Here is a 26,877-nt window from a genome sequence, read left to right as displayed (position 1 = left end):
TTAGCTGGATATTGTGTTTCCGCCGAGAGAGTTCCTTCAGAGCGGTCTTAGTAACTGACAATCAGTTGAACTTTGAAACTATTAACAAACAACTGTCACCAGGGCTTTAGTCAAAATAAAATTGTCCGAAGGGACGGGTTGGGATCCAGTCGCACCTTTGTTGCCGATTGAATTTAAGAGGTTTGCTTACTTTGAAGTAAACCTATAAGCACAGGTGCGCATCTTAACCCCAAACCTTTCGACGTACAGCTTTCAAATTAAAAGTTAAGTCATCTGTTTTGAGTGATTAAATCAGTCTTGTCATCATTGGTGCTTGTACAGTTTTCGTATGCTGCAGAAGGTTAGTTAATAAGACAGACTGTGTCCAGCGCGGTAGTAAACACCGCTGTTTCACCAGATAACGGGTGGGCTGCAGGTCCGACCGTCCTGTAATCACTGTCATATTGTTTGCTGTTTTGCAATTCAGTAGTTCAGATTTCTTTTGCAAAGATTTAACGCTTATCCAACTAAAGGTTAAAGGTCGAAAGAATTTTGCAAATTTTTTTCATTTTGTTAAAGAATATTTTATGGTTAAGTGCTTCTATTATCTGTAAAACACAGTCTATAATTTGTTAAATAAACAGGTTGTGTGGAAAGAAAGTTATATTGGTGGGTCATTCCCTCCACGTTTCCTTTAATTCCAGTAAGTACCACGTATCAATCATGGATTTGACTGTATCTTATGTCAACATTTCCTTCATCAAAAATTTCATCTTAAGACATCTCTTATAAAATATTCTTAACAATTGTCCAGTAGTCATTAATTATTCTAAATGAGGATTATCAATCTGTGCGGTACTATTTTATTTATCCTAACTAACAGTTTATAACGATTGGAGAGGGCATTTGTTACTAGGCCAACAGCTAATTGCATGCTTTGAGCTTCACCAACGAAAAAACTATCAGCTAGGGTCATAGCTTCTGTAACAATCCATGTTGGAAATTTAATTATTGAGGTAAAATTTTAGGCTTCAAATAAAGCACCGAGATCATTTTTCTTATCAGAATTCTTTACAAAATGTACATTGACGTTACCACAGACCTTGAACCGTTTGCTGGTGGCTGAGAGGTAGCACAGTAAGGAATCCAGATTCCTCATAAATAGTTTAAAATTTCCCATTTGGTTCTACATACAGTCACTGTTAAAAGTAAACTCTTTCTCAGTATTAATAAACATATATTCCTGTGCTGATCACTAAGAAATTTAGTTATCTCACTGTTTTTTAACTAGTGTACCGTCTTAATATGGATAACAGCTCCTCCTATCCCCATATTAAACTGCAAGAGTAGGATGCTGGAATGTAATCCTTCATATGTACCTTATCTAACCCTGTGCTTATGAAGAGCTGAGGTAGGCAAAGAAACGGTTCTACCTTATTACTCAACCCTCTAATATTTTCATGAAAGAAGCTAACCTTACTTTTCTGTGCAGTTTTTTTATTCTGTTATTTTGACTTCTTACTAAACAGGTTGTGTGAATCCTAAATCTAGCCTAAAAAAGGTACCTCTCTGACACCAGTAACAACAGAGGTTTTGGTTCGTGTGATGGGGCACTCCGTACATTTTCTGTAAGAAACTTAGCCCACCTTCCATTCTCATGTTTAGGTGTAGGCCGTGGATAGTATATACGCATCTCTCAATTATAGGGACAGGAACTGCACTCAGGTGAGATTTTAGTTCAGGCAGCAGCAGCCTACTCAACTCAGTGTTCACGTAGCTCAATGCAGGGCTGATCATGGCGCTGCAGGACGTCCACGAAGCTTACACATATCTGTGTAGGTACTGCCCCTGTTTCATCCAGGCCATCTCTAATGCTGCAATTACTATCTGTACTCATGCTGGTCCGCACTCAACCTACAATAAGTGCTGTTTGTCGCTGCACAAAAAGACCGAAATAACGAATTCCTTACATAGTCATTACACACTTTAAGCATCAAACAATGGGAAATCTTCGTTTTGAAAACGCTTTATAGTTTATTAAATGCTCTCCTCGATGCTTTTACTCTCCTGCATACTTCTTTTCATGTTTGCTTAGCTATTATCTTCAACTGCCTCAAGAAGGCAGGAATTACAGTTACACAGGGATCGAATGAAGGGTAGAGCCACGGGTCGTAACACATCTGAAATGTAACGTCCACTGTTCAAAGTTCCTTCAATGTGAACAAGGGGTCACCGAGACGTGTAACCAACGGCACACTACACCATCACGCCGGGTGATACGCCAGTATGGCGATGACGAATACACGCTTACAATGTGCGTTCACCGCTATGCCGCCAAACACTGATGCGACCATCGTGATGCTGTAAACAGAACCTGGATTCTTCCGAAAAAAAGACATTTTGCCATTCGTGCACCCAGGTTCGTCGTTGAGTACACCATCGCAGACGCTCCTGTCTATGATGCAGCGTCAAGGGTAACCGCAGCCATGGCCTCTGAGCTGATAGTCCATGCTGTTACAAACATCGTCGACCTGTTCGTGCAGATCGTTGTTGTCTTGCAAACGTCCCCATCTGTTGACTCAAGGATCGGGACGTTGCTGCACGATCCGTTATAGCCATGCGGATAAGATGCTTGTCATCTCGACTGCTAGTGATACGAGGCCGTTGGGATCCAGCATGGCGTTCCGTATTACCCTCCTGAACACATCGATTCCATATTCTGTTAACAGTCATTGGATCTCGACAACCGCGAGGAGCAATGTCGCGATACGATAAACCCCATTCGCCATGGGCTACAATCCGACCTTAACCAAAGTCGGAAACCTGATGGTACGCATTTCTCCTCCTTACACGACGAATCACAACCACGATTCAGCACGCAACGCCGATCAACTGCTGTTTGTGTATGAGAAATCGGTTGGAAATTTTCCTCATATCAGCACGTTGTAGGCGTCGCCACCGGCGCTAACCTTTTGTGAATGCTCTGAAAAGCTAATCATTTGCATATCACAGCATCCTCTTCCTGCCGGTTACATTTCGCGTCTGTAGCACGTCATCTTCGTGGTGTAGCAATTTTAATGGCCAGTAGAGTAATCAGCATAATGTGTACTGTATCATTTTGCCTGGGTGGGATGAAACTGTCACACAAACTTTTAGTTATGGGGTGTGGCGTGGTGGAGGGGAGGAAGTGGAGATATATTTGAGAGTATCCTCGTGTATCTGTGACAAGTCAATAGCCTGAACAACGATCTATACGAGGTTCTGTGAGTGACACGGCAGATCTATACGACCGCCCTTTTCAGGGCTTACAATATCCTTCAGGAGTGCTCAGAATTTACCGAAAGTGTGAGGAATAAAATATGGGTGAGAGTAAGCCAAGAAAAGTCTTTCCTCGTTTCAGTGTTCAGTGTCAGAGATAGTCGAGATTGTTCCTATAGTGAATACAGTACTATTAATTGGCATTACAATTTCTTAAAGATTATACTTTAAGGAAACCCCTCCGTATATCTTCAGCCATAAGAAATTAGCATGATCTACTTCGCTGATTGTTTGACGAACTGGAGACAGTAAAGTTTCCATTGTTCAATCATTTCGTGTAAGGCACTGTATGCATTGGGTTTTGTTGCAGTTTATCATTAATCAGTTTTCTGAAAGACACGCTTCATCCTACCAGCTGTAACACCATAGCTCTAATATTCCAATGATTTATTTTGCCTTTTGTTTCATTTAATATTACATCATTACGCTTCTGTAAACGTATTTGATTGAATAGATAACACAGAACTGTATACTCCTTTCTTTGTAAAAACTTTGATGTCTTGATTTGATTCTATCCAATGTAGTATATCTGTCATTTAAATTCTTTGTCCCCTTTGGAGGGAACAAAACTTACTGTATATAATTGTAATTTTGTGTGAATAATTTTTGGTAGAAATGTCAATATGTGCAAATGTTCTGTTTTATTAATCGTATTTTTTTGCTGTTATGTAAACTGCAGATCCTCACTTAGGGTTCTTAGTTAGTTTGTATGTAAAAGGTGTTGTAGTTCCCCTCGGGAACAGAACTGTGTAACGCGCGCAAATTGTGGTTGACCTTGGTAAAAAAAGGTGGAACAAGAGGCAGTCGGGGACGAGCTACGAGCCGTGGACGAGATACCAAACTGTGCACTGCCATGTAAACATGCATATTGTACTGGTTTCGAGAGAGGCTTTTTCTGCTACTTTCCATTGCCTCGGATGGATGGATAAATAGCTGGAACTATTCTGGAATTTGTATCTATCACCGCTACCAAGAAATGAGAGAGTCCAGCAATTCTACCTGCAATTCCACCTACCGAAATGCAATCGCCACCACATTGCGCAATCACTGTAATGAAGCACTCTTGCAATGTACAGTGAAGGATCAGCTAAATGGATGTGTTAGTGTGCTTAAATATAAGGTAATTTATAACTGTATTTATATACCTACCTTGATTTTTCTCCTTATCATAACACCTCTCAGGTTCCTCTCCGTTTGAACTTCAGTGATTTCCAAGTGTCCTTACTGAAAGAACATTAAAGCCCTGTGTTTTGCTTATTGATGCTTCTTGAACATAGTAAAAAGAAAGTTAAAGCGGCAAGGGAATGAATTAAAGTTAACGATGCTTGCTGAAAAAAATTTTCCTAGTAAAACTGCTTATTAATGTGTGTTGCCAACTTCAAATTAAAAGTTCTTAAGACTGAGGCTTATAAAGTTTTCCTTAGTAAATGATCACATTACTGCCTGTTGTAAATCGCAGAAGGTGAGTGAGTATCTTACATATATGTTAATTTTGTGTCTCAATGTAGTAAAAGTGGAAAACTGCAGTGTGGAACGTTATATACTCATGTTTGCTAAGTGTTTCTCTCTTGCGTATTGGATGTGGATATTAATAATATAACAGGATCCACAGTTCGGCTATTGTGTTAATGATAGATAACAAGCAATGGGAAGACCACTAATTATGAAAAACATTATTTCTTTATTCAAATGATAGTGAGGAGCAACCTGTTGGTGGATTCCAATTAACTTTCGTTTTAAATAGTAAAGTATTTAACTGAGAGAGACTTAACCTATATCCATTAATGATTCTGTAGTGAATAGTAATAATAACGTTATAAAGACCATTCAGTTCGTGTAAGCCCTGAAAGTAATAGTGTATTTCGGTATCCGTTAGAATTTTGCAAATAGTTTCTGCTGCTCTAGTTGTTAGCTTCAATCTTAAAACATACGTATGTGTCAAGAGTTCACTGCACTCGCGTGTGACAAAGTATAGGTTGTGTTTATCCGTTAAAGTTACTAATAACTCTATCTTGAACAAGAATGTTTATCATTCTCTTGCCTAGTTAGGCTGGCGACCGTTTTCTTTACCCGTTAAACAGTGCAGATAGGCAAAATTTTGTTTGTTACTGTTCAAATATTTCCGTAATTCTGACTTTCACTTCCGATAAGCCACCTCCGTTAGGTACAACACGGTCAACACAACAAAATTCCTCTCAGAGGGTAACACTGCTCTGATGCGTCATACCATAATTGATTTAATAAGATTGTTTTATTTCACAACCTGCTTTAAGGTTATGGTACAACAGCAGTAGCAAATAGCAGACAGACGGTAGTGTTATACAGCTGACCTAGCATCCCCTACCACATCCGAGTCACTTCCTTATCATTGATACTGAAAGACAACTTCCTGTTTCGTATTTTCCTGACGTGAAGTGAAAATTCACCACCTGCTAAGTGCTGATGAAAATAGAATCCAGGCATGGTACTGATAAACTGCAGACGGGAATGGTAGCAGATTTGCAGGTAGTTGGAAAGAACAAAATCATTGTCACAACAAATCGACATGTATTTGACAATTATTTCAGTATGATACAGTCTTCATGTGTAGATTATGGTCATGATGTGACACAGTCCAGCTCACCGTCCCAGTAGGCCACCTACGTCGAAACCGGCGGCGCCGTGTCCTTTGCCGGCGAGATTGCCCGGAATCTCCAGACCGCCAACTGGGCCGTGCCCGCCCTTCCCCAGAGGCAGGCCGTCGGCCAGCCCGTGGCCGCCGTGGCCGCCGTGGTCCCAGCCGTCGTGGCCGCCGTGGCCGCCGTCGCCATCGTGGTCACCATGGCCACCGTGGTCGCCGAGGCCACCGAGAATGCCTGTGACGGTCTTCACTAGGCCGGTCACCTGCAAACGAGAACCAGTGCTGACAACCTCTTTAAGGCTGGGTTACAAATGAGGAGACATCGACACAGGATCCTCTACATTGCTCAGTCCCTTTAGTGCTCTTCTGAGCATTCAGCCCCTCTCAATACGAGTCTGTCCTGTGCAAGCCTCTTCGTAGATGTCTCACCCCACACTTCTGTTAGCAAATTGATGATTGCTTTACAATTTGCAATGTGTCGAACCTAGAGGATAATGTACCTAGGAACAAATGATGTTTGGTGTTTTTTGGTCGGCATTTCATTCTAGTGACTGATTTTAGAGTCACATGAAGAAATGCGCCTAGAGACGACCATAAGCGTTTCTCGACATTTTCTACAGTTTTTATTGTTGCTAGACTCGACATTGAGTTTTGTGGAGCTTGTATCTCAAGTTTTAAACGTTTAATTGCTGTACAATATATTAAAGCTGTTTGGAATACATCGTTAATTCTTCGGTTACAGAATTTAATGGCTAGTAAAATTATATATGTTTCTAAAACCAGTCATACAATGTAATGACCATAACAGTTGTACTTGTCTTGGAAATAATTATGTGTGACTTTCCAATAGCTTCAGTTTCAAAACGTATTTCATTTGCAATTCGTTTTTTATTCTTTTTAATGAAATATAGCTAAAATGATTATCACGTAAGGTTTTGTATTATAAAAGAAATTAAACTGCATAGCTTCATACTTTTATTGCTGTTCAGCTGACGCATTTTTGTTCGTACTAACTCGACATTATATCACGTTAGTAGAGGGATTCCAGAGTTCTGCTACAGCTTTTTAGCGTGGCAATTGGCTAATGTGTAATTCTAGGTTTAGATGCAATGCATATGGCATGGTCGTTACGTAACTGTGAATGTTACACCAACTGTTAAATGATGAAATACATTTTAAAAGTGTATTTCAAAATTAAGAGTAAAGTCTTGTTTCACTGCACAAATCCATTCAATACATTAAACCCTGTATCAACAGCGTATATTGAGTATAGCTCTTTGAGTAAAGTAAATGTATAGGAATTGAAAAGTAAATTCATCCAGTAAAATGAATCTTGTGAGCACTGATAATCATGAACGTAATTATTTGCTATTAACCCCACTAGATCATTTTCAGCAGTCGCGACTCCAATTACAAATGGAGTGTCGAAAGTCGCTTCAAGAAAAAGATATCAGTTTGGGGTACGAAATAACACGGAATCATTCGGAGCAAACAGGAGCTGTTAAATTTCGTTGTGAGACGTAGGCCCAGTGCCGGCTCAAAGTGAAAGAAAGCCCCCACCAGGTGTGTTGGACGTATCGTGGCCATCGGAATGGAACTGGAAATATTGCTTGTAACGTTTGCTAAGCGTAATAAATTGACACGGTTATAGCTAATAAGCAGTTCCCTACACTTACAGTGACAGTAATGTGAGTGAGTAGTAGGATATTGCTGTTGTTGTGGTCAGTCCAGAGACTGGTTTGATGCAGCTCTCCGTGTTACTCTATCCTGTGAAAGCTTTGTCATCTCCCAGTATCTACTGCTACCCTAATCCTTCTGAATCTGCTTAGAGCATTCATCTCTTGGTCTCCCTCTGCGATAGTTACCCTCCACACTGCCCTCCAATACTAAATTGGTCGCTGGTTCGAATCCTGCCTCGGGCATGGATGTGTGTGTGATGTCCTTAGGTTAGTTAGGTTTAAGTAGCTGTAAGTTCTAGGGTACTGATGACCATAGCAGTTGAGTCCCATAGTGCTCAGAGCCATTAGAACCATTACTAAATTGGTGATCTCTTCATGCCTCAAAAAACGTCCTTTCAACCCATTCCTTCTTCTAGTCAAGTCGTGCCACAAATTTCTCTTCTCCCCAATTCTGTTCAGTCCATCGTCTTTAGTTATGTGATGTACCCATCTAATCTTCAGCATTCTTCTGTAGCACCACATTTCTAAAACTTCTATTCTCTTCTTGGCCAGACTATTTATTGTCCTTGTTTCACTTCCATACATGGCTACACTCCATACAAATACTTTCAGAAAAGACTCCCTGACAATTAAACCTATATTCGAAGTTAACAAATTTCTCTTCTTCAGAAACGCTTCCCTTGCCATTGCCAGTATACATTTTATATCCTCTCTACTTGGTCCATCATCAGTTATTTTGCTCCCCAAATAGCAAAACTCATTTACTACTTTAAGTGTCTCATTTCCTATTCTTATTCCCTCAGCATGACCTGATTTAATTCGACTACATTCCATTATCCTCGTTTTGCTTTTATTGATGTTCACCTTATGTACTCTTTTCAAGACACTGTCTATTCTGTACAACTGCTCTTCCAGGTCTTTTGCTGTCTCCCAAAGAATTACAATGTCATAAGCGAACTTCAATGTTTTTATTTCTTCTCCATGGGTTTTAATTCCTACTCCGAATTTTTCTTTTTGTTTTCTTTAATGCTTGCTCAATATACAGATTGAATAACATTTGGGATAGGCTACAACTCAGTCTCACTCCCTTCCCACCCACTGCTTCCCTTCCATACCCCTCGACTCTTACAACTGCTACCTGGCTTCTAAACAAATTATAAATAGCCTTTCGATCCCTGTATTTTACCCCTGCCACCTTCAGAATTTGAAAGAGGGTATTCCAGTGAATATTGTCAAAAGCTTTCTCTAACGCTACAAATGCTAGAAACGTAGGTTTGCCTTTCCTTAATCTTTCTGCTAAGGTAAGTCGTAGGGTCAGTATTGCCTCACGTGTTCCAGTATTTCTACGGAATCCAAACTGATCTTTGTCTGGCCTCTCAGCAGATCCCTATCCGTTGCGGTTGCACCTACGGTACGGCTATGTGTATCGCTGAGGCACGCAAACCTACCCACTGACGGCAAGGTCAGTGGTTTATGGAAGGGGGGGGGGGGTGGCATATCTGCCACTAATTAATACAACGCCATAATCATTTTGTGGTGTGACCACCAGACACCACACTTGCTAGGTGGCAGCCTTTAAATCGGCCGCGGTCCGTTAGTATACGTCGGACCCGCGTGTCGCCACTATCAGTGATTGCAGACCGAGCGCCGCCACACGGCAGGTCTAGTCTAGAGAGACTACCTAGCACTCGCCCCAGTTGTAGAGACGACTTTGCTAGCGATGGATCATTGACTACATACGCTCTTATTTGCAGAGACGACAGTTTAGCATAGCCTTCAGCTACGCCATTTGCTACGACCTAGCAAGGCGCCATATTTAGTTACTACGAATGTCTTCTGAACAGATAATATTGTGAATCATGTACCGTCAAGAGCAACGTTCATCATTAATGGATTAAAGTTAAGTATCAAACTAAATACGTCCGCTTTCTGAATACTCATTCCTTGTCATGTTCCAGACCTCACGTCAGTATAGTTCTTCCCTCCTCACGCCACCCTGCGTGAACTAAGCCTCGTGCATTTCGGCCTCCTCTCGTAACACGGTGTTGGCTCTTATGCCAACACAACACACTTAATTGCGAAAGACTGAAACTGTAGAATCTTAAAGGTAAAAAGGTTGTAGATGATTAAGAACAAGCGCAGACTCTGGCAGAAGGTCTGGTTAGTGTGCTATCTGCCTCGCCATCCATCAAGAACAGTTAACTCAACGCAGGAAATACAGGTATTGGGGAAGGGAACATTCTTAATGTTTGACAATGAACAGAAAATGCAAAACAGATGTCGTAGATATACGGATCTCTTAAATGCATGTAATTGACAAGACTGTCACAAGATGGGAATAGATGGAAGGCAGTAAGCATCAGATAATTGGAGAGACTCATGGACTGAGGACTGATGAGTTACAGAGGGAGAGAGAGAGGAGAGACAGACAGAGAGGGAGAGAGAGAGAGAGAGAGAGGGAGAAAGACAGAGACGAAGAGACCGAGAGAAAGTGCATATTATTCATATTTGCAGTGACCTGTTCGCCCACTGATAGTTCGAAAGATGTACTTACAACTTCCTTGAGGCAGTTAACCAGGTCAGGGAACTTTTTCTCTGCTTCCTTTATTTCTTTATCCGCCCAGGGTGCTGAGTGACGTGCCTGAAAGAAATAAATCAGTCGGAAAATTAAGATGTAGTAGATATTCATATTATACATACAAATGCCTTTTGCTTGCAGCAAGAAAAAGCCTTTTGAATTTATAAAATTAATATGTGTGGACTTATTTGAGAATGCAATAACAGTTCAATGGTCGCAAATATTTGTTCAGTAGGCGCTTTCAGTCATATTGATCTAAATACAGAAATGTGCGTAAGTTATAAAAAAATGTAGATAATGTAGGTTATCAACTGTAATATCTGTTTCGTAATATATATAAACCGGAAAGTTAGCAGGCATACTTGTTTTCAGGAAGTTAACAGGGAAATCAGCTAAAATATGTAGACATGTGTGGCATTGTCACATAGGGTAACATCATGATAAACAATAACGACATATCTCCCGTAAAGTGAGGGGGGGGGGGGGGGTAACGGGGAGGGGTATGGCCGCTAGGTGTCATTCAGGGAAGGAATACAGTTCGTAACGGCTTAATACAGAGTCAGAAATGTCATCTTAGACTACGTCTACATACACCTAAATTGAATACATTGAAATGAAACTGAAAGGTAGGCAGAGATATAACAAGAGTCAAATGGGAAAAATTGCTTTAAATTCTATAGCGTAGCTGGATGCAAATGCAAGCATTTGCCATGTGCATTGCAACAAAATTGGTTGATAGCAGCTTGTCAACTGATAAGGCTACAGCAGGAACACCATAACGGATCCGAGGAATAGTTGGCGGATGGCGTCAAGACGCAATAAAAATGGAGAGAATTAGAAATGAATTAAACAAAAGCACCAAAGCTAAAGAGAAGTGACAATCACCTACGTTTAAAATAATAAAAGGTAGCGTCCAGGAATGGTCTGTGACTTGCGCGATGTATAAATAAGTGAATGAATAAGTTCTTCATAAAAGGGCTCGCCGAAGCAGAAGCAAGAACAACATGGGTCTCAAGGGAAAGAGCAGAGACTTACCGAGGTATAATACTTACAACACCTAAAATATAGCAAAAAAGGCATTGGACATAAATTCACCATATGAATTAAGAAGTTTTTAAGGGGTGGTGTTTCCCGTTTCCACAACTCTGTCTCTTCCAAAAGATTCAATAGACGTCCTTCAGGGGCAGTGTGTACAATCTGTATATTGTAGACCATGTTTGTTGTTGAATGTTTTCGAGCAGTCAACTGCAGTCCAAGTACAGTGCTGTTTAATGGATGAGCGTGTTCCTTGAAAGTAAAAATTCTGCCCTAGGTAAAATTTCTCACAATAGCTGCATTGTATCGTGGTTTTCTATAGGCACCTAAATTAAAAATTCTTTCCGTTTGTCACTTATTCCTGCGCTTCATTTTTACAATGTTATTTATATGAAAATCGCTGTCTATCGGTCGTATTTTTACTTTCTGCTCTAACTGTAGAGAAATATGTTCGAAATATGTCATCGGAAAAAGTTCGGTGGTCGTAAATGTATGCATTGCTCTTGTTTTCTTGCTTGTTTTCTGTGCAAAGCACAGTCGTGTGGCAAAGCTTTCTATGTACCAATTTGACTCTACTGTTTGTTTAATTATATTTAGTTCCTTACTAGTTCCATGATTATCTAATGGCAGATGGGCAAATTCTGAAGCATGGAAGTAAAAAAAGACCACTTATACTGCAGCAGGTGGCAAAATTTGGCGTTAATGATGGTGACTGTGCATGTCGTTTTTCCGTAAATATCGATGGTACACCTATTGGCTATTTTGGAGATGGTTAAGCTAAAAATGTTAAAGAAGTTATTTTTTTCTATTTCGTTAGCGAAGTTAATTTTTAGATACATGTAACAGAATCGTAGTGTGAAGACGTCTGTGTTATTAGGGCTTTCTTTTAACATGACATCTACGTAACATTTGTCGTACTTGAAATGTTCTTTACAATCTGAAAATTTATTAAAAAATTTAACTTACAAGTCATTAATAAAAATGTCAATTAACGTGCCAACGAAGCTATTTGCGACTACAATGCCACGTTTCTGATAAAACATCTTCATATTAAATGTTTTAAATTAAATAATTGCAGGCTAGCACGAGCTCATGCATTTCTACGGGCTCTGTGGTTTCTGCTGTGCTAGTTTTTTGTGGAACATCAGTTACGCTTTGTAGGCTCACTAGTTTCCTTAAAGGGGAAATTGGTAAACAGATCAGAAAAGTCAAGTGAAGGCCAGTAAACACTCGTCAGTAAACTACAGTTTGCGAGATATTTGCTTAACTATGGTCACGAGCCTCTACTGATTTCAGTATGAAATATTGTTCCAGTTAGTATAAATGTTTGTCAAATGTAGCCTTTCCGTTTAAGTGGATTCAGATTTTAGCCTCATTGTATGTCTGATGATTGTGGTACGTAATGACGGGTTACAGGCTCACTTAGTTGCTGCTGTAAGACGACGTTTAACACACCAAAACGGAGGAAGAGCAGTCTCTGGATTAGCCATCTAACCTGAACACATTCTTTCGATTTTTCTGTCAGAGGTCATATCAAAAGCGAACAGCACTTCAGTTTATCCGGTTGAAGAACTAGTGCAGCGAATCGAACGGTGTTGTCAATATCACTGTGCAGAGGTGAATCCTAGAACATTCCGTGAAGCGAACAGTCTCAGACAGTCATTGTAACTTGAACTCTTCTGTGGGACGACTTGAAACTCTACAACTGTCATGATGCAGTGGTCTTTGCTGCGAATGGCTTGGAACAGTTGGAGCTGTCCATAACGCCCGATGACATCTCAGGCCTTCAAACGGGGTGTTTGTATAAGCACTCCGTCTTCAGGCCACAAGTGGCACATCGGGACCATCCGACCGCCGTGTCATCCTCAGTTGAGGAGGCGGATAGGAGGGGCATGTGGTCAGCACACTGCTCTCCCGCTACTATTCGGTCCAGTAGCTCCTCAATTGACATCACGAGGCTGAGAGCGGCCAGAAAAATAGCAACAGCCCATGGCGGCTGGATGGTCAGCCATCCAAGTGCCTGCCACGCCTGACAGCGCTTAACTTCGGTGACCTCACGAAAACCGGTGTATCGACTGCGGCAAGGCCGTTACCCGTGTTTGTATTGCTTTCGGTGAAGTAGTCTATCAGGAGGCATCGACTTTTCTAGGATTTTACTCACTATTCAGCCTGTAATGCCGACCTAGTTGCAGGTCAGTTCTCTTTAAGTAAATTGCCTGTTGCCAATCTTCTTGAGTACAACCCACACTGAAAACTCATTAAACAGCGTTGCGTCTCTGGCAAGGCGCCAGCACTGTACTGTATCAAGAAATATATCCAAGTAACAAGAAGTACTTGGAAGCAGTCCACAGGGCACCAGATGCCAACAAACCGAGGGAGAATGTGGCACACCCGTAACGCGCGTCCATCACTGTTCCAGCACTATACAGCTTTATTCATAAATACTTCCGGGGTTTCAGGAGACGGCTGCGTGAAATCTCTAGACATGTAACATACAGACGCACATCAGTGGGTACATCACCTCTTAAATATATTCGTGACTTCGGAGTATTTATGACTTTAGCTGCATTAGGAATGAAGATATTACCTGTTGGTGACAAATGACAATTTGTGGCGCACTTTGGTTCAGACCCGGATTTACTGCTTGTCGCGAGCTGTCGCCTTAACCACATCAGCTATCGGGGCATTCTTCCGGGACCGACCTAAGCCTTCACGTGCAACACCATCAACGACCACATTGCCAGTCAGTATGATTCCGGGCCGATGGTTAAGGAAACAAACACATTCAACGTTAGTATTAAAATCGTCGTTTCCCAAATTTAGTAGCAGGAAAATCTTCCCAACGTTTGTTTCTTCAGACATTGTTCAAAATATGTATTACAAGCCTCGACGAGCAAAATGACAGTCGCAACCCTAAGGTTGAACACGTTCCTCTCCTAGAAATTCTGTAGCGGAAAACCAACCAAAGTTGGGAATGATGGGGATCGTAAACAGTGGATTATGGAGGTAGATTTTGGAAGCATGCTCGGATAGCCGAAGTGCCTATGGCGACAGCTTGCAACAAACGGGATATCCAGTTTCGAATCCCGGTGGGGCACAAATGTTCAACTGTAAGCAATAACTAAGCCCTTCACAACTAATACACTTAACGTCAGGAAAATTTCACAACTGCGAATGAATTTCTTAAATTTAGTACTACTGTAAAATCGTCGCCAGTGTCTGTTTCTTCAGACATTGCTGAGAATAAATGTCTCATAAATGTTATAATTCTTAGTACAGGTGCAAAGTATGGACACAGATTGTTATGCAGGAAGCGTCCACGCAAGAGACTGGAATAGCTGATACGAATTGTCCGGAAAGGCACGCAAAAGCATGTTTTTCGAAATCTGATAACTGGGTTGCCTACCTGCATGGGCTAACAAGTTTCGTGTGACAATATGCAGCAAATTATTTGTTTACATATTCTGACAGACCTGCCGTCTACGAATAGAAAATTTGAGAAGATGCTCTATCCACCGATTTTTGCAGTTTTTTGTATGTATCGTAGTTTCCCTATAGCCATTTTCTAAAATTCGTCAGATACTTATGATCAAGCCTATAGTATACAGAGTACTGCCGTCCATGTCCATCACACCAGTACCATCCCGTAGTTACTTCGTGGTACGCAGATTGTCAAGTTGTATTTGCAAACGCAGTCACTTGCTCTGCTAGACACTCGAAAATATATCACCAGTAGTTACGTGTATCACATTCTTGTATAATATACTTTCTCCCTAAATAGAAACCAAATTGTAAAACTGCACGTTATACCTAGTACAGGGAGTAATTTAAAATATACTTTAATAAAGTGTGGAAATCCAAAAACTCATTAAAATAGACAAATGACCCTCACCAAAGACTGAGAATTTCACATTAAAAGAAGCTGCGCATTATGAAACAAGGAAACTACACATACAAAAAATTTGAGGAAATTCGAAAATCATCGGAAGAGACATAAATGACCCTCATAAATGACAAGATATTTAGTACAACAAACAAGACCGGAGATTAAATGAAAATTTTTCTGCTCAGATTTCTGTCAGACTGACTGTTAACCAGTAACGTACGAAGTCTGAGGGCACTGCTTATCTCGTATTTGGACTTGTCTAGAATCCCTACGAACTGCGACAGTAGCGGTTATTAACCTCACAAGAGCCTTCTACATTCCAACACACTTCATTCAATGACAACATTTCTCAGACAGTATTCAACTATCTTATAAGTGAACCAGAAATATACGTGTCACTACATACCTGTTTCTTGGCGTTGTCCAGTGAACTAATATCGTGGTGGAAGTCCTTTTCCTTATTTAGTATTTTCCCCCACTGCAAAAGGAAGTATATTAATCAGTGACAATCGTTGGAATATGTGTAGTGCTTATGACTAGAGTTTAACTAACAAAAGTGTAGTAGAGGTACTAAAGGCTACACACGGTAAACAAAATGTGAAATTTATTAATTTTTCTTGAACATTATCTTAGGCTATTAACCGAGTAGGAGAGTAGCTCGTTTAACCGCGTGAAAATTAAAAATGTAAGTTGTTTCTGAAGTCTACTTCAATACGGTACTGTTACTGGACATTTATATTGCTTTAACCGACTTATAACAGAAAACCTACCATAAACTATCGGAATGCTACTTTGTTGATTACTTAATCCGGTGTACTCTTTTATATATTAATTTATGTGTCTAACTGTCTGTCCTTCTTTTACAAATCAAAAGACAATTGCTTGCCCAAACTACAAGAGGACAAGACGCTTACAACAGCAAAAGACTTTTTACATACAGCATTCCAACCTACAGTATGATTACCATTAACGTCTAAAAAACTCCGAAGTGTCGTAGATAACTCTGAAACAAGTAATTTAATAAAAGACACATGGCGTCACAGGTGTTGGGAAATACCCCAAAGGTGGATGACAAATTTTGAACATAGAAGGTTACCAAGATGACGTAGCTCGCCGCACGTACAGTGGTGGAACCTATTGGTCTGTCACACCTTATTATCTGGACCTCCCCTCACTGTTTACGTTTGTACGGCTAAGTGCATACGTGCGCAAATTTAGCGCGAAGGTCTCAGGGTTCGATCCTTACTTCCAGCAGGCAGTATTTTTTTTAATTTTTTTTTTTGCATTGCGTTAGATAATTGTGGGTTTACTTTCAGATAATATTTTATTATTTTGTTTACCGGCCTCGTAGTCTCCGCTGGTTAGTTGTAAAGTACAGGACAACAAAAACGTACAGCATTGCGTCACAAGTAAATAACTTTAAGGATCTGAATTTTATCGCTACCAGTAAACGACCTACGTGTTCTTTACTCAATAAAGTCCGTTACAAGGAAAAAAAAAACGAAGGGGAAAGAGGAAAGAAACACATAATAAGAACAGCTTTTATTTGGTTACAGCGAGGATAATAATTTTGTAACCTCTTCTTTTACAGCAGATCACATCTGCAAAGGGTTCTCGAAAACAAAGGAACCTAGCAGATTAATGTGTATCGTTGTCCACTACCGGCGAGGCACGATGGACAAGACAAATCGCTCCACGTGCGGCGACATACGTCAACCGGTGACGTCACGTGTTCAATATTTTTCATCCACTTTTGAGGCATCTTCGACATTTTCAGCTCCACGCGTCTTACATAAATTGTATCACTTCAGGAGTTGTTAAACGTTAATAAGGATTACGATGTATAAACGGTAGCTCCCGTGTGCCCTAAATAGTGCCAATAGTGAGAAACTAATGTTTCAGCTCCTTCTAGGTCTCGAATGAGCGCTGAGAGTGGGTTATATATTTCTGAACGACTTGAGCCGTTTGGCTCGCCGCCGATACATCGGTTATCACGTTTGCGCTATCTTCCGCTGCGCCTCAGGTCTGAGCTGCAGCGCCGCCTGCTAGCCGTTTCGGCGCAGCAAGTAGGTGTGGCTCCGAGCAGTGAGGAATTATGAGCGGACACTGGTTAACAGTGGACGTCTTCTGTCTGCTACGACGCGTGCAAAAGTTGGCAGCTTGTGCAATCAGAGCCGGAATGGTGTTCTTCCGGGGGCGTATCGCCGCGGCTAAGGTGTGGGGCGTGTCGACGTCTTCCCTAGGAAGCGGCTAGCGCGTTCCGCCGGACAGTATTTTCTTACCTCGACAGTTGCTAATGACTGGTTCTTCTCTCAAGTGAACATAGAGAGAGCGTAGTGGAGCATGTGTAACGTATCTCTCACCTTGCAATCCCCTGTGTTTGGAACCTCTAATGTGGCCACCTGCCGAAGATAGCTGCCTTGTTTCTAATTTAAACTGAATTCGATGTGTTTTATTGAGGCGGTGAGCTGCCTATCGTCATTGTGTTAATTTGTTGAATTAATGCCAGATCCTGATTGGCCTCGTTATTGCTTGGCTATCCTATGAACGAATTAAAGTTTCTGGCAGTTGCAAACGGGTCAGGATAAGCAGCACGAATAAGAGTACGTTCTCCAATTAAAGACTGTTTGATAAACTAAAGAGTGGTGGTTGTGCATGCAGATTTAAATCTGTGCCATACATAATGAATTCTTCTTTTCCATTATGGTGTTGTTTCTTAAATGAGAAGAGTGAATTTGAATATTTTAATCAAATGTTTGCCATAAAGTTTCGACTTCGGGCGTTGGGTTGGATACACGCGTCGGCTTGCCGGTCGATCTGAGATTCTTCCTATGTTTGCTATACCGGCGTGCCCGGCTTAATTATTCACGCTGTTAAACCATTGCGATATGTTTGTGTACGCGTGTCATTACTTCCTGCGACTTGGTTGCCGGCTTGGTTGCACTCGATAACGTTTGTGTCTGCTCCCGCCCTGAATTTTCTCAGGTTCCCACCAAAGCCTGACTAATCTGCTGTCTTGTTGCGTATGTCTGTAACTGAATTTGGTTCATTCCGTTTCCGCCTGCTTGTGGACAATCTTAGTGTGTTACAGATGCGTTTTCTTGGACGTCTGCCGCCAGCAGCCTTTTATGTCTGACGTCGTCATGTTATCTCGCCTGGAGATGAGAGAGACTGCGCTATCTCACTGGTGCGACCGTGGCCTAAATTTGTATATCAAGCGATATTTTGCTGCATTTTTTTTTAAATTCGGTATTTATAATTGGAGCCTGAAAGGGAAAATTAATATATCTTAATTCCATTGTGCTTGGCTAATTCACCCTCACATTGAGTGTATGCATAATCTGGTTATTCATTGCCCCAGCCAGGAAAATCATAAGGTGGCTAATGTATCTTTACAATCAATCCCTGCCTCAATGTCATTAGTGGCTCCACGGGATTTAACTTTGGATGGACTTCAAGAACCAGTTTCTAGTAAAACTTCTCGCACGCTGCCATAGACTTGATCGAGATGGAAGTAATCCGTCGTACCGTACGGACTCACTTGAAAGCAGTCGCGCATTATCACGCCGGAACAAAGAATTCCTTGGCGATTCTAACATTACGGTTTCATTAGTCGCGCAGCAGAGGTCAGACCATCAAGACGGCCGTTTCAATCACGGGCTCACAGTTAGCTACTCACCAGCCGCAGCAGGACCCGAACACCTTGCAAGGCGTATGCCAGAGCCCTCTTCACGGGGACGCCGCGCCACCGCAGGAAGTCCACGCTGGCCTTGACGAGCGCGCGGACGTCGCTGTTAACGTGCTCCAGGTACCTCTGGAACTCGTTCCAGTCATCGTTTTTGTCGTCGTGATGCCCGCCGTAGCCGTAGTCGTCACCGTAGGGCGAAGCCTTCACCACGAGTGCCGCGGCGACCACCAGAAGCAGCGTGAGGCGAGCCATCGTCTGTCACCTGCACACACGACCGATGTCATTCCAGTGCTCCTGCGGAAGTCTGAGCCGTCTACGTTTACTGCGTATGTGCACCAAAAATCTTTGGTAACCTTCCACCACTATCCTCCCTCCCTACCGCCTCTCGAAAGGTTTCATTTTGAAGGTGCGTTTACACCTAAGCGCCTTGAGGGTAGTCACCGTGCAGCTATAGCTCGCCCAACACGGAAACAGACCCACCCAGTGTGAACATGAGACGTAAGCACTTGTTGAGGAAGAGTCGTGCACCTACACACGTGTTTCTAGTTTTGTGTTGAGCAAGCAAAGTCTCACGGCGACTAGGAGCAATACACACAGGTGTTTGTGTGTGTGTGTGTGTGTGTGTGTGTGTGTGTGTGTGTGTGTTTGTGTGTGTGTGTGTCGTACGTGTATGCATGCTTGTTTGGAGCGGGCCGGCAAGTTAAGAGGGTTGGGAGAAGCTCCGCTCTTATCACACACTGCTGGCACTGCACGTGTCCTTTAGCAGAAATCTCATGCTTCACAACAAACTACACTACTGGCCATTTAAATTGCTACACCGCGAAGATGACGTGCTACAGGCGCGAAATTTTACCGACAGGAAGAAGATGCTGTTATATGCAAATGATTAGCTTTTCAGGGCATTCACGCAAGGTTGGTGGCGGTGGAGACACCAACAACGTGCTGACATGAGGAAAGTTTCCAACCGATTTCTCATACACAAACAGCAGGTGACCAGTGTTGCCTGGTGAAACGTTGTTGTGATGCCTCGTGTCAGAATGAGAAATGCTTACCATCACGTTTCCGACTTTTATAAAGGTCGGATTGTAGGCTATCGCGATTGCGGTTTCTCGTATCACGACATTGCTGCTCGCGTTGGTCGAGATCCAATAACTGTTGGCAGAATATGGAATCGGTGGGTTCAGGAGGGTAATACGGAACGCCGTGCTGGATCCCAACGGCCTCGTATCACTAGCAGTCGAAATGACAGGCATCTTATCTGCATGGCTGTAACGGATCGTGCAGCCACGTCTCGATCCCTGAGTCAACAGATGGGGACGTTTGCAAGACAACCATCTGGACGACAGTTCGACTACGTGTGCAGCAGCATGGACTATCAGCTCGGAGACCATGGATCCGGTTTCCCTTTGACGCTGCGTCACAGACAGCACGCTGTCCAGATCTCTCTTCGATTTAAAACGTCTGGTCAATGGTGTTCGAGCAACTGGGTCGTTACAATACGCCAGTCTCTATTCTTGATGAACTGTGGTACCGTATTAAAGCTGCATGGGCAGCTGTACCTGCACACGACATCCAAGCTCTGTATGACTCAATGCCCAGGCGTATCAAGGCCGTTATTACGGACAGAGGTGGTTGTTCTAGGTACTGATTTCTCAGGATCTATGCACCCAAATTGCGTGAAAAGTAATCACATGTCAGTTCTAGTATAATATATTTGTCCAATAAATACCCGTTTTTCATCAGCATTTCTTCTTGGTGTAGCAATTTTAATGGCCAGTAGTGTATAAACCTCCAAGAATGTTGAAGTCGTAGTTAGCGTCTGCAGCGCAGTTTCTCTGCGTAGGTGGCAAGGATAGTAAGGAGGGGACAACGATGCCCGAGCATAAGAAATTCGTGAATTAGATTCCGTGTACTCAATTGGACAATACCTGCATCTCCCAGGCAGCGCGTGAACAATATGCGCAGATGACTGCATTTGAAAGAATCATGTAGTTGGGCTCAAAGGAGGTGGTTGGAGTATTCGTCGAATCGTTCGACATATAAACAGAAGCGATGCCACTATTCAATGATGTTGACAGGAATGACTGAACCATGGCGGAACAAATCTTCAAAACGGGAGTGGTCGACCTAGAGAGACGGCAGAACGTTAGGACGGAGTAATCGTGAGAGAAGCAGTGAGAAGCACGGACTCATCGTTCTGATCGATCCGGTAGCCACTGGTGTTTCAGTGACCACGAGGGGCGTTAGTAAGCGGGTCACAGAAAGGGGGCTGAGCTCATGGCGCCCTTGGACCGACTGCCACTGTTGTCTGTACACCAAGAAACCCGATTGCATCGGTGCTCATGCACATTCAGCTTGGAATCTAAATTGAATGGAGCCGAACTGTCTTCTGTCATGAGTACCGTTTTGAATTTAGCCCCAATCACCAGTGAATACGTGTCTGGAGACGCATCGGAATGCGGTGTGCCAGCAACCTAATTATCGCCTACCATACAGGCCGACGTGGCAACTGTCTTGGGGCTGTAGGTACACCTGTTCCCGTCAGATCACCGAAGTTAAGCGCTGTGGGGCGTGGCCGGCACGTGGATGAGTGACCATCTGGGTCGCCATGCGTTGTTGCCAATTTTTTGGGGTGCACTCAACCTCGTGATGCCAATTGAGGAGCTACTCGACCGAATAGTAGCGGCTGCGGTCAAAGAAAACTATCATAACGAAGGGGAGAGAGATGTGCTGACCACACGCCCCTTCCTTAGCTGAGGATGACACTGCAGTCGGATGGTCCCGATGGGCCACTTGTGGCCTGAAGACGGAGTGCATACGGGCCGACAATCGGCTGTGATGCTCTGCGGTGCCGTTTCATTCCCTAGCAGGACCACTTTGGTTGTCATGTACTGCATCGTTACAGTACAGGGGTACGTCGACGATAGTCTGTGTCCCGTTTCTTTCCCTTCATAGCAGGCCATCCTGGGCTAACTTTTCCACACGCTGCGAAAGTTTCTGCTGCTTGGCTTCGTGCTTACCAAACACTACCTAGACCAGTGAGGTCACAGGACCTCTCTCTCCAGCTGGGAACCTTTGGAGCATTATGGGCAGGGCCCTCGAACCAGCACCAGATTTTGACGATATAAAGAGCCAGTTGGGCAGAATTTGGCACGATATCCCTGAGGAGGACTTCTAACAACTAGCATATCAATATCCGAATAACTGCTTGCTCCAGAGGCGGTCCACGGTATTGTTGACTCGTTAAACTTGTGAAGCTCTTTCTCTTGTATAAATCATCCACTTTTTCTGAAATTGTATCCATTTGTCTATATGTACATTTATATTATATATACTGATTTTCGTCCTATTCGGATTATTCCTTCGAAACTCTATTTGCACACGTACTATCTTTTCCTCATTACTCTTCCACACCCAATTCTCCTCTCGCAACTATTGTTTCCCCCTCATTCATATTACGAATTTCTGCTGGCAGAGGATCCAACGTGGGATCAACGGACATAATTTATACTTGTTTCATAGTTTGCAGTGTTATCACCTACGCATATCCCGTATCCTTCCACCATTCATAAGACATGATTTTCTATTTACACCTATTGTGTATGCGGATCAGAAGTTTCCACTCACGAAAGAATTACTTATAACAACGTTACATTCACTCGATGGCGTGTACTACTCTTAGAAACTTTCTTACACATTGATGGCTTTGGAGGCTAAATTGAGTTTTACCGCAGTCATAGCAACGATCGGCTTACATATGTCTGTAGGGAATTGGGCATTGCCACTGGTTTCAAGAAAACTAACATTGTTCTTTAACAGGTACAGAAACTCTTCCGTCACTTATCACTAACAGACATTCTCCACATGTAATTGATAACAACATCCACTCAGATTGATCTATGACCATCACGTGCTCACTACAGGATGACGTAACCAGTACGCTTGTGATGTAAAAAAATTTGTGTCTACACAAGAAAAGGTTAGAGATGATTTGTAACAACCGGAAAACGGCGGACAGGGTGTATGCTACACATTCTTTCCTTACCTGCTTGTGACGAGAAGCGCACATATTAAAGCATTTAGTCACCGATGGCTGAAAAGAATATCTGAAATATGATGGGCGCATTGTTCGAGAGTCAGATTTTATGCAGTCAACTGGTACCCAACTGATGGAGTTCAAGCAGAGTAAAACGTGTACGTTTGTTGGAAAAAGAAAAAAACACATGACGACGAGCAAACTTCATAGAGATTGCGACGAAAATGGGCAACACTTTCTATTCAGTACATTCAGGCAAGTTTTATCTCCAAATGTGCAAAGCAGCCAGTGTGTTCCACCGCCTTTTTTAGACGACGGGCATATGCCTCCGGTATTCCTCTGTTTAATGGCCTTTGTCCCTTGCCGCATAAAACTAGATTCAACCGCTGGAGGATTGTAACTAGTATGGAACGGAATGACCTCAGAGAAAAGGTAAGTTTCAGGTAGTCAGAGATGCTAACACGTTGTACTAAATCAAATACAGAACGGCAGTTTATACCGTCACTGGCAAGGACAGAAATTCTGGGTGTGTTTCAACTGAAAGGAAGCAACCATTGTTCTAAGCCGGGCTTACTTACTTTCCAAAACGATCTTTGCAAGTTGCTTTCATAAAAGTATTTTACGAGATGTATTTTCTGGAACAATTGTTCAAGTGAAACAAAGAGTTGTTGTCTCCAAGAATAATTGTCAGTCAGTCTTAAGACAGCAGTTTCGACTAGGGGGTGACTTGATGACAATGAGCATATTGGGTAAATTTCCAGAGTGAACTACACTACTTATAGCATCCATTTATAATAGTGTTATACTTGCTTTGATATCGATTGTGCTTGCTATGTATGATGTAACATCTGTGTTTCTATGTTCTTTGACTCAACGCTTTGGAAATAATTGTTCTTATTTTATATAAAGTTATTTAACAAGAATTAATTTGTGATTGTAATTTCCAAAACAATGTTCTTTTATAATGTAAATATGTTAAAACATTGCGTGTAAAGGCGGTTCGTGCATAGCGATCATAGGAAAAGCTAAATGTAAAGCACGCCACGTGCTACTATCCAGATTTTATTCATTCAGTATTTAAGAACGAAAGAACAAAGTGAATTGCAACAAATTTTTCACACACTTTGAAGCCTTTAAGAAACTTTTTATCGCTGGAAACCAACACAAAATGATAAAACGGAGAAAAATTTCTTTCGATAATTACATTTTCGTTGTTCATGCAGCCAAACTGTCACATCTGATATGACTCTTTAATTCATTGCTTCTTTACTGTTAACTCGATTCGTGACAAGTTTTGGAGACAGTATTTACAAATACCAGTGAATGTACCTAAAAATAAAATCTATTTACAGCACATGGTAAAGGAGATATGACATCATAAACACAGAAATACGTGACAGATTACTGCAATGTGAACTATGTTTAATGAGGATATCCGATATCGGATGGACATTTCGTTTGTCTCTAAACTGAATTGCTTCTTGTCGTCAGCCTTATGACCGATTGATGAGGTCCTCCACGAAATCATCTTCTGTGCCAACCTTTTCGTCTGGAACTATCACTGTGACTGACGTCCTGAATTGTTTACTGGACATAATCAAGTCTCTGCCTTCCTCTACAGTTTCTATCCTCTGCAGCTCCCTCTGTTACCGTGGAAGTTACTTCCTGACGTCTGAAGAGACCATCCAAGCCGTGTTTCCTGTCAGTGTTTTCCATATATTCCTTTCCTCGCCGATTCTGCGGAAAACCTCCTCGTTCCTTATCTTGCCGATCCACCAAATTTTCAACATTCGTCTGTAGCACCATATCTCAAACGTTTCGATTCTCTTCTTTTCCAGTTTTCCCACAGTCCATGCTTCACCAACACACAATGCCGTGTTTCAAAAGTACGCTCTCTTCAAATTAACGCCTATGTTTGATACTAGCAGAGTTCTCTTGGCCAGGAATGCCATCTTTGCTAGTGGCAGTGAGCTCTTGATATCCTTCTTGCTCCGTCCGCCATGGGCTATCTTGTTGCCTAGCAGACATCCTTAACTACACCTACTTCGTGGTCACCAATTGTGATGCTTCCTCTCTGCTCTAATTTCTGCTACTTCTCATTACTTTCAATTTTCTTGGATTTATTCACATTCCATATTCTGTGCTCTTTAACTATGTATTCAATTCAACTGATCCTGTAATTCTTCGTCACTTACACTGAGGACAGCAATGTCATAAACGAATCTGATCACTGACATCCTTTCATCTTGAATTTTGAGCCCACTCTTGAACCTTTCTTTTCATACCCGTCATCGCTTCTTCGATGTATGTATTCAGCAACAGGGACGAGAGACTATATACCTGTCTTATATCCTTATTAATTCGTTCTTGGTCTCCCATTCATATTGTCTCTAGCATCTTGTACATATTTATTACCCGTCTTCCCTTACAGCTTACCTTCATTTTCCTCAGAGTTTCTAATCTCATGCACCATTTTACAGTCTCTAAATCTTTTCTAGGTCACAAAACCAATGAAAGTATCTTGATTTTTTGTCAGACTTGCTTTCATTATCAACCGCAACGTCAGAACTGCCTCTCTCATGACTTTACCTTTCCAAAAGCCAAACTGGTCGTCATCTAAGACATCCTGAACTTTATTTTCCATTTTTCTGTATATTGTTCTTTTCAACAACTTTGATGCATTAGCTGTTACGCTGATCGTGCGATAATTCTCGTACTAATCGGCTCTTGTAATGCTCATAATTGCGTGGATGACGTAGTTTCGAAAGTATGATGAAATGTCGCCTCAAACATGCTACGCTCATCACCGTGGCTCGCCGTTTTGTTGCCGCTTCCCATCATTCCAGTACAATTGTATCTATCCCTTATGCCCTACTTGATGGTAATTCTTCCAAAGCTCTTTGAAATTCTGTTTCGAATAGCAGATACCCTATCTCTTCCGTGCTTACTCTCGTTTCTTCATATAAAGTCAAAAAATGAGGCTATTAGAAGTGAAACAACTTCAGTGCATCTCGCTACAGAAGGTTATGATACGAGAGACAATCGAATCATAGCTTTCAGAGAGTAGCGGAGACTGATCTGGTATGAACATCCATGGTGGACAGAAGGTTGAAGTTGTATCAATATTCAAAAATAGTTGTGTTCGCCAAGCCAACTCAGTAGCGTTAATAGGACTCTGATTGGTGACCAGTGACTGGCGCACTATGCCACTGGATACTGCACTGAGAGCGATAGCCAGATATCTGGCTGCGACTGCTCACACGTATCATAGTTTCTAAAAATTTGCCACCAGAATTCATTTATTATCTCAGTGACTTAGCTCAGCATAGAAGTATTTCAAAACATGTCGTGTACGTGTAACACCGAGCAAATTGTATTTTGTTAGGACACAAAACTGTATTTTTTATGGCACAGACTACGCTTCACAAGGCGAACTTATTCCGGACGCTTTCGAATTGTTTCATTTTCAAACCACACGGATTAGTATGACTGGCAAGTAAAGTAAAACCATGCTCAAGCAGGTTCATTTCGACATGTCATCTCTTTACGCGAGATGGTCCTAATGAAGGCTTCAATCCCGATGACCCTTGAACTGACTTATCCAACCTGTTATAGCGCGATCTGGATTTAAATATGAATTCCAAAACATGGTACGACGTGGAGTAGTTGGTATTAACAAATCATTGCCAGAAGTAAAACAAGTGAGAAATGAGAGAAAATGAACCTAGGATAACTCTAGGACCGATATCAGCCCATTTGACTTACGGTTTTACAGTTACCCACCTAACCACTGAGCCATTAACATGGGTTTTGTCTTACAAATTTCGCAGTTATCACTGCTTCAATTGGAAGGAAGATCCATCGAGAGAATCTTGCAACAAGGTCACGTACAAAGCTTCGAACAAATTTGGTTTCTTGTATTGTTAACTAGCAAGTGCACTAATTTATCCATCCAAACGAAGAAGGCTTAAGCAGAGGTTGGAAGTTTACTTACCTCGCTCGACTGTAGCCTCAAGGTGGCCTGGAGATGCGAAACGAGCACTTTTTGTACCTGGAGC

General features: G+C 42.0%; 1 protein-coding gene across 1 annotated transcript; it reads right to left on the bottom strand.

Annotated features, from left to right (window-relative positions):
* Nucleotides 1-5,821: 5,821 nt before the first annotated feature.
* LOC126266745 (uncharacterized) lies at nt 5,822-26,846 on the bottom strand. The gene is made up of 5 exons (XM_049971247.1): nt 26,814-26,846; nt 18,775-19,045; nt 15,502-15,573; nt 10,151-10,237; nt 5,822-6,180 (listed from the first exon to the last, which is right to left on the bottom strand). The coding sequence occupies exons 2-5, from the start codon at nt 19,033-19,035 to the stop codon at nt 5,917-5,919; spliced, it is 684 nt and encodes a 227-aa protein (XP_049827204.1). The 5' UTR covers nt 19,036-19,045; nt 26,814-26,846; the 3' UTR covers nt 5,822-5,916.
* Nucleotides 26,847-26,877: the final 31 nt, after the last annotated feature.

The sequence above is a fragment of the Schistocerca gregaria genome, chromosome 4, assembly GCF_023897955.1.
Source record: "Schistocerca gregaria isolate iqSchGreg1 chromosome 4, iqSchGreg1.2, whole genome shotgun sequence".
NCBI classification, from domain to species: domain Eukaryota; kingdom Metazoa; phylum Arthropoda; class Insecta; order Orthoptera; family Acrididae; genus Schistocerca; species Schistocerca gregaria.
The sequence above is the reverse complement of the archived record's forward strand: the minus strand, read 5'-3'. Positions and strand labels throughout refer to the sequence as shown.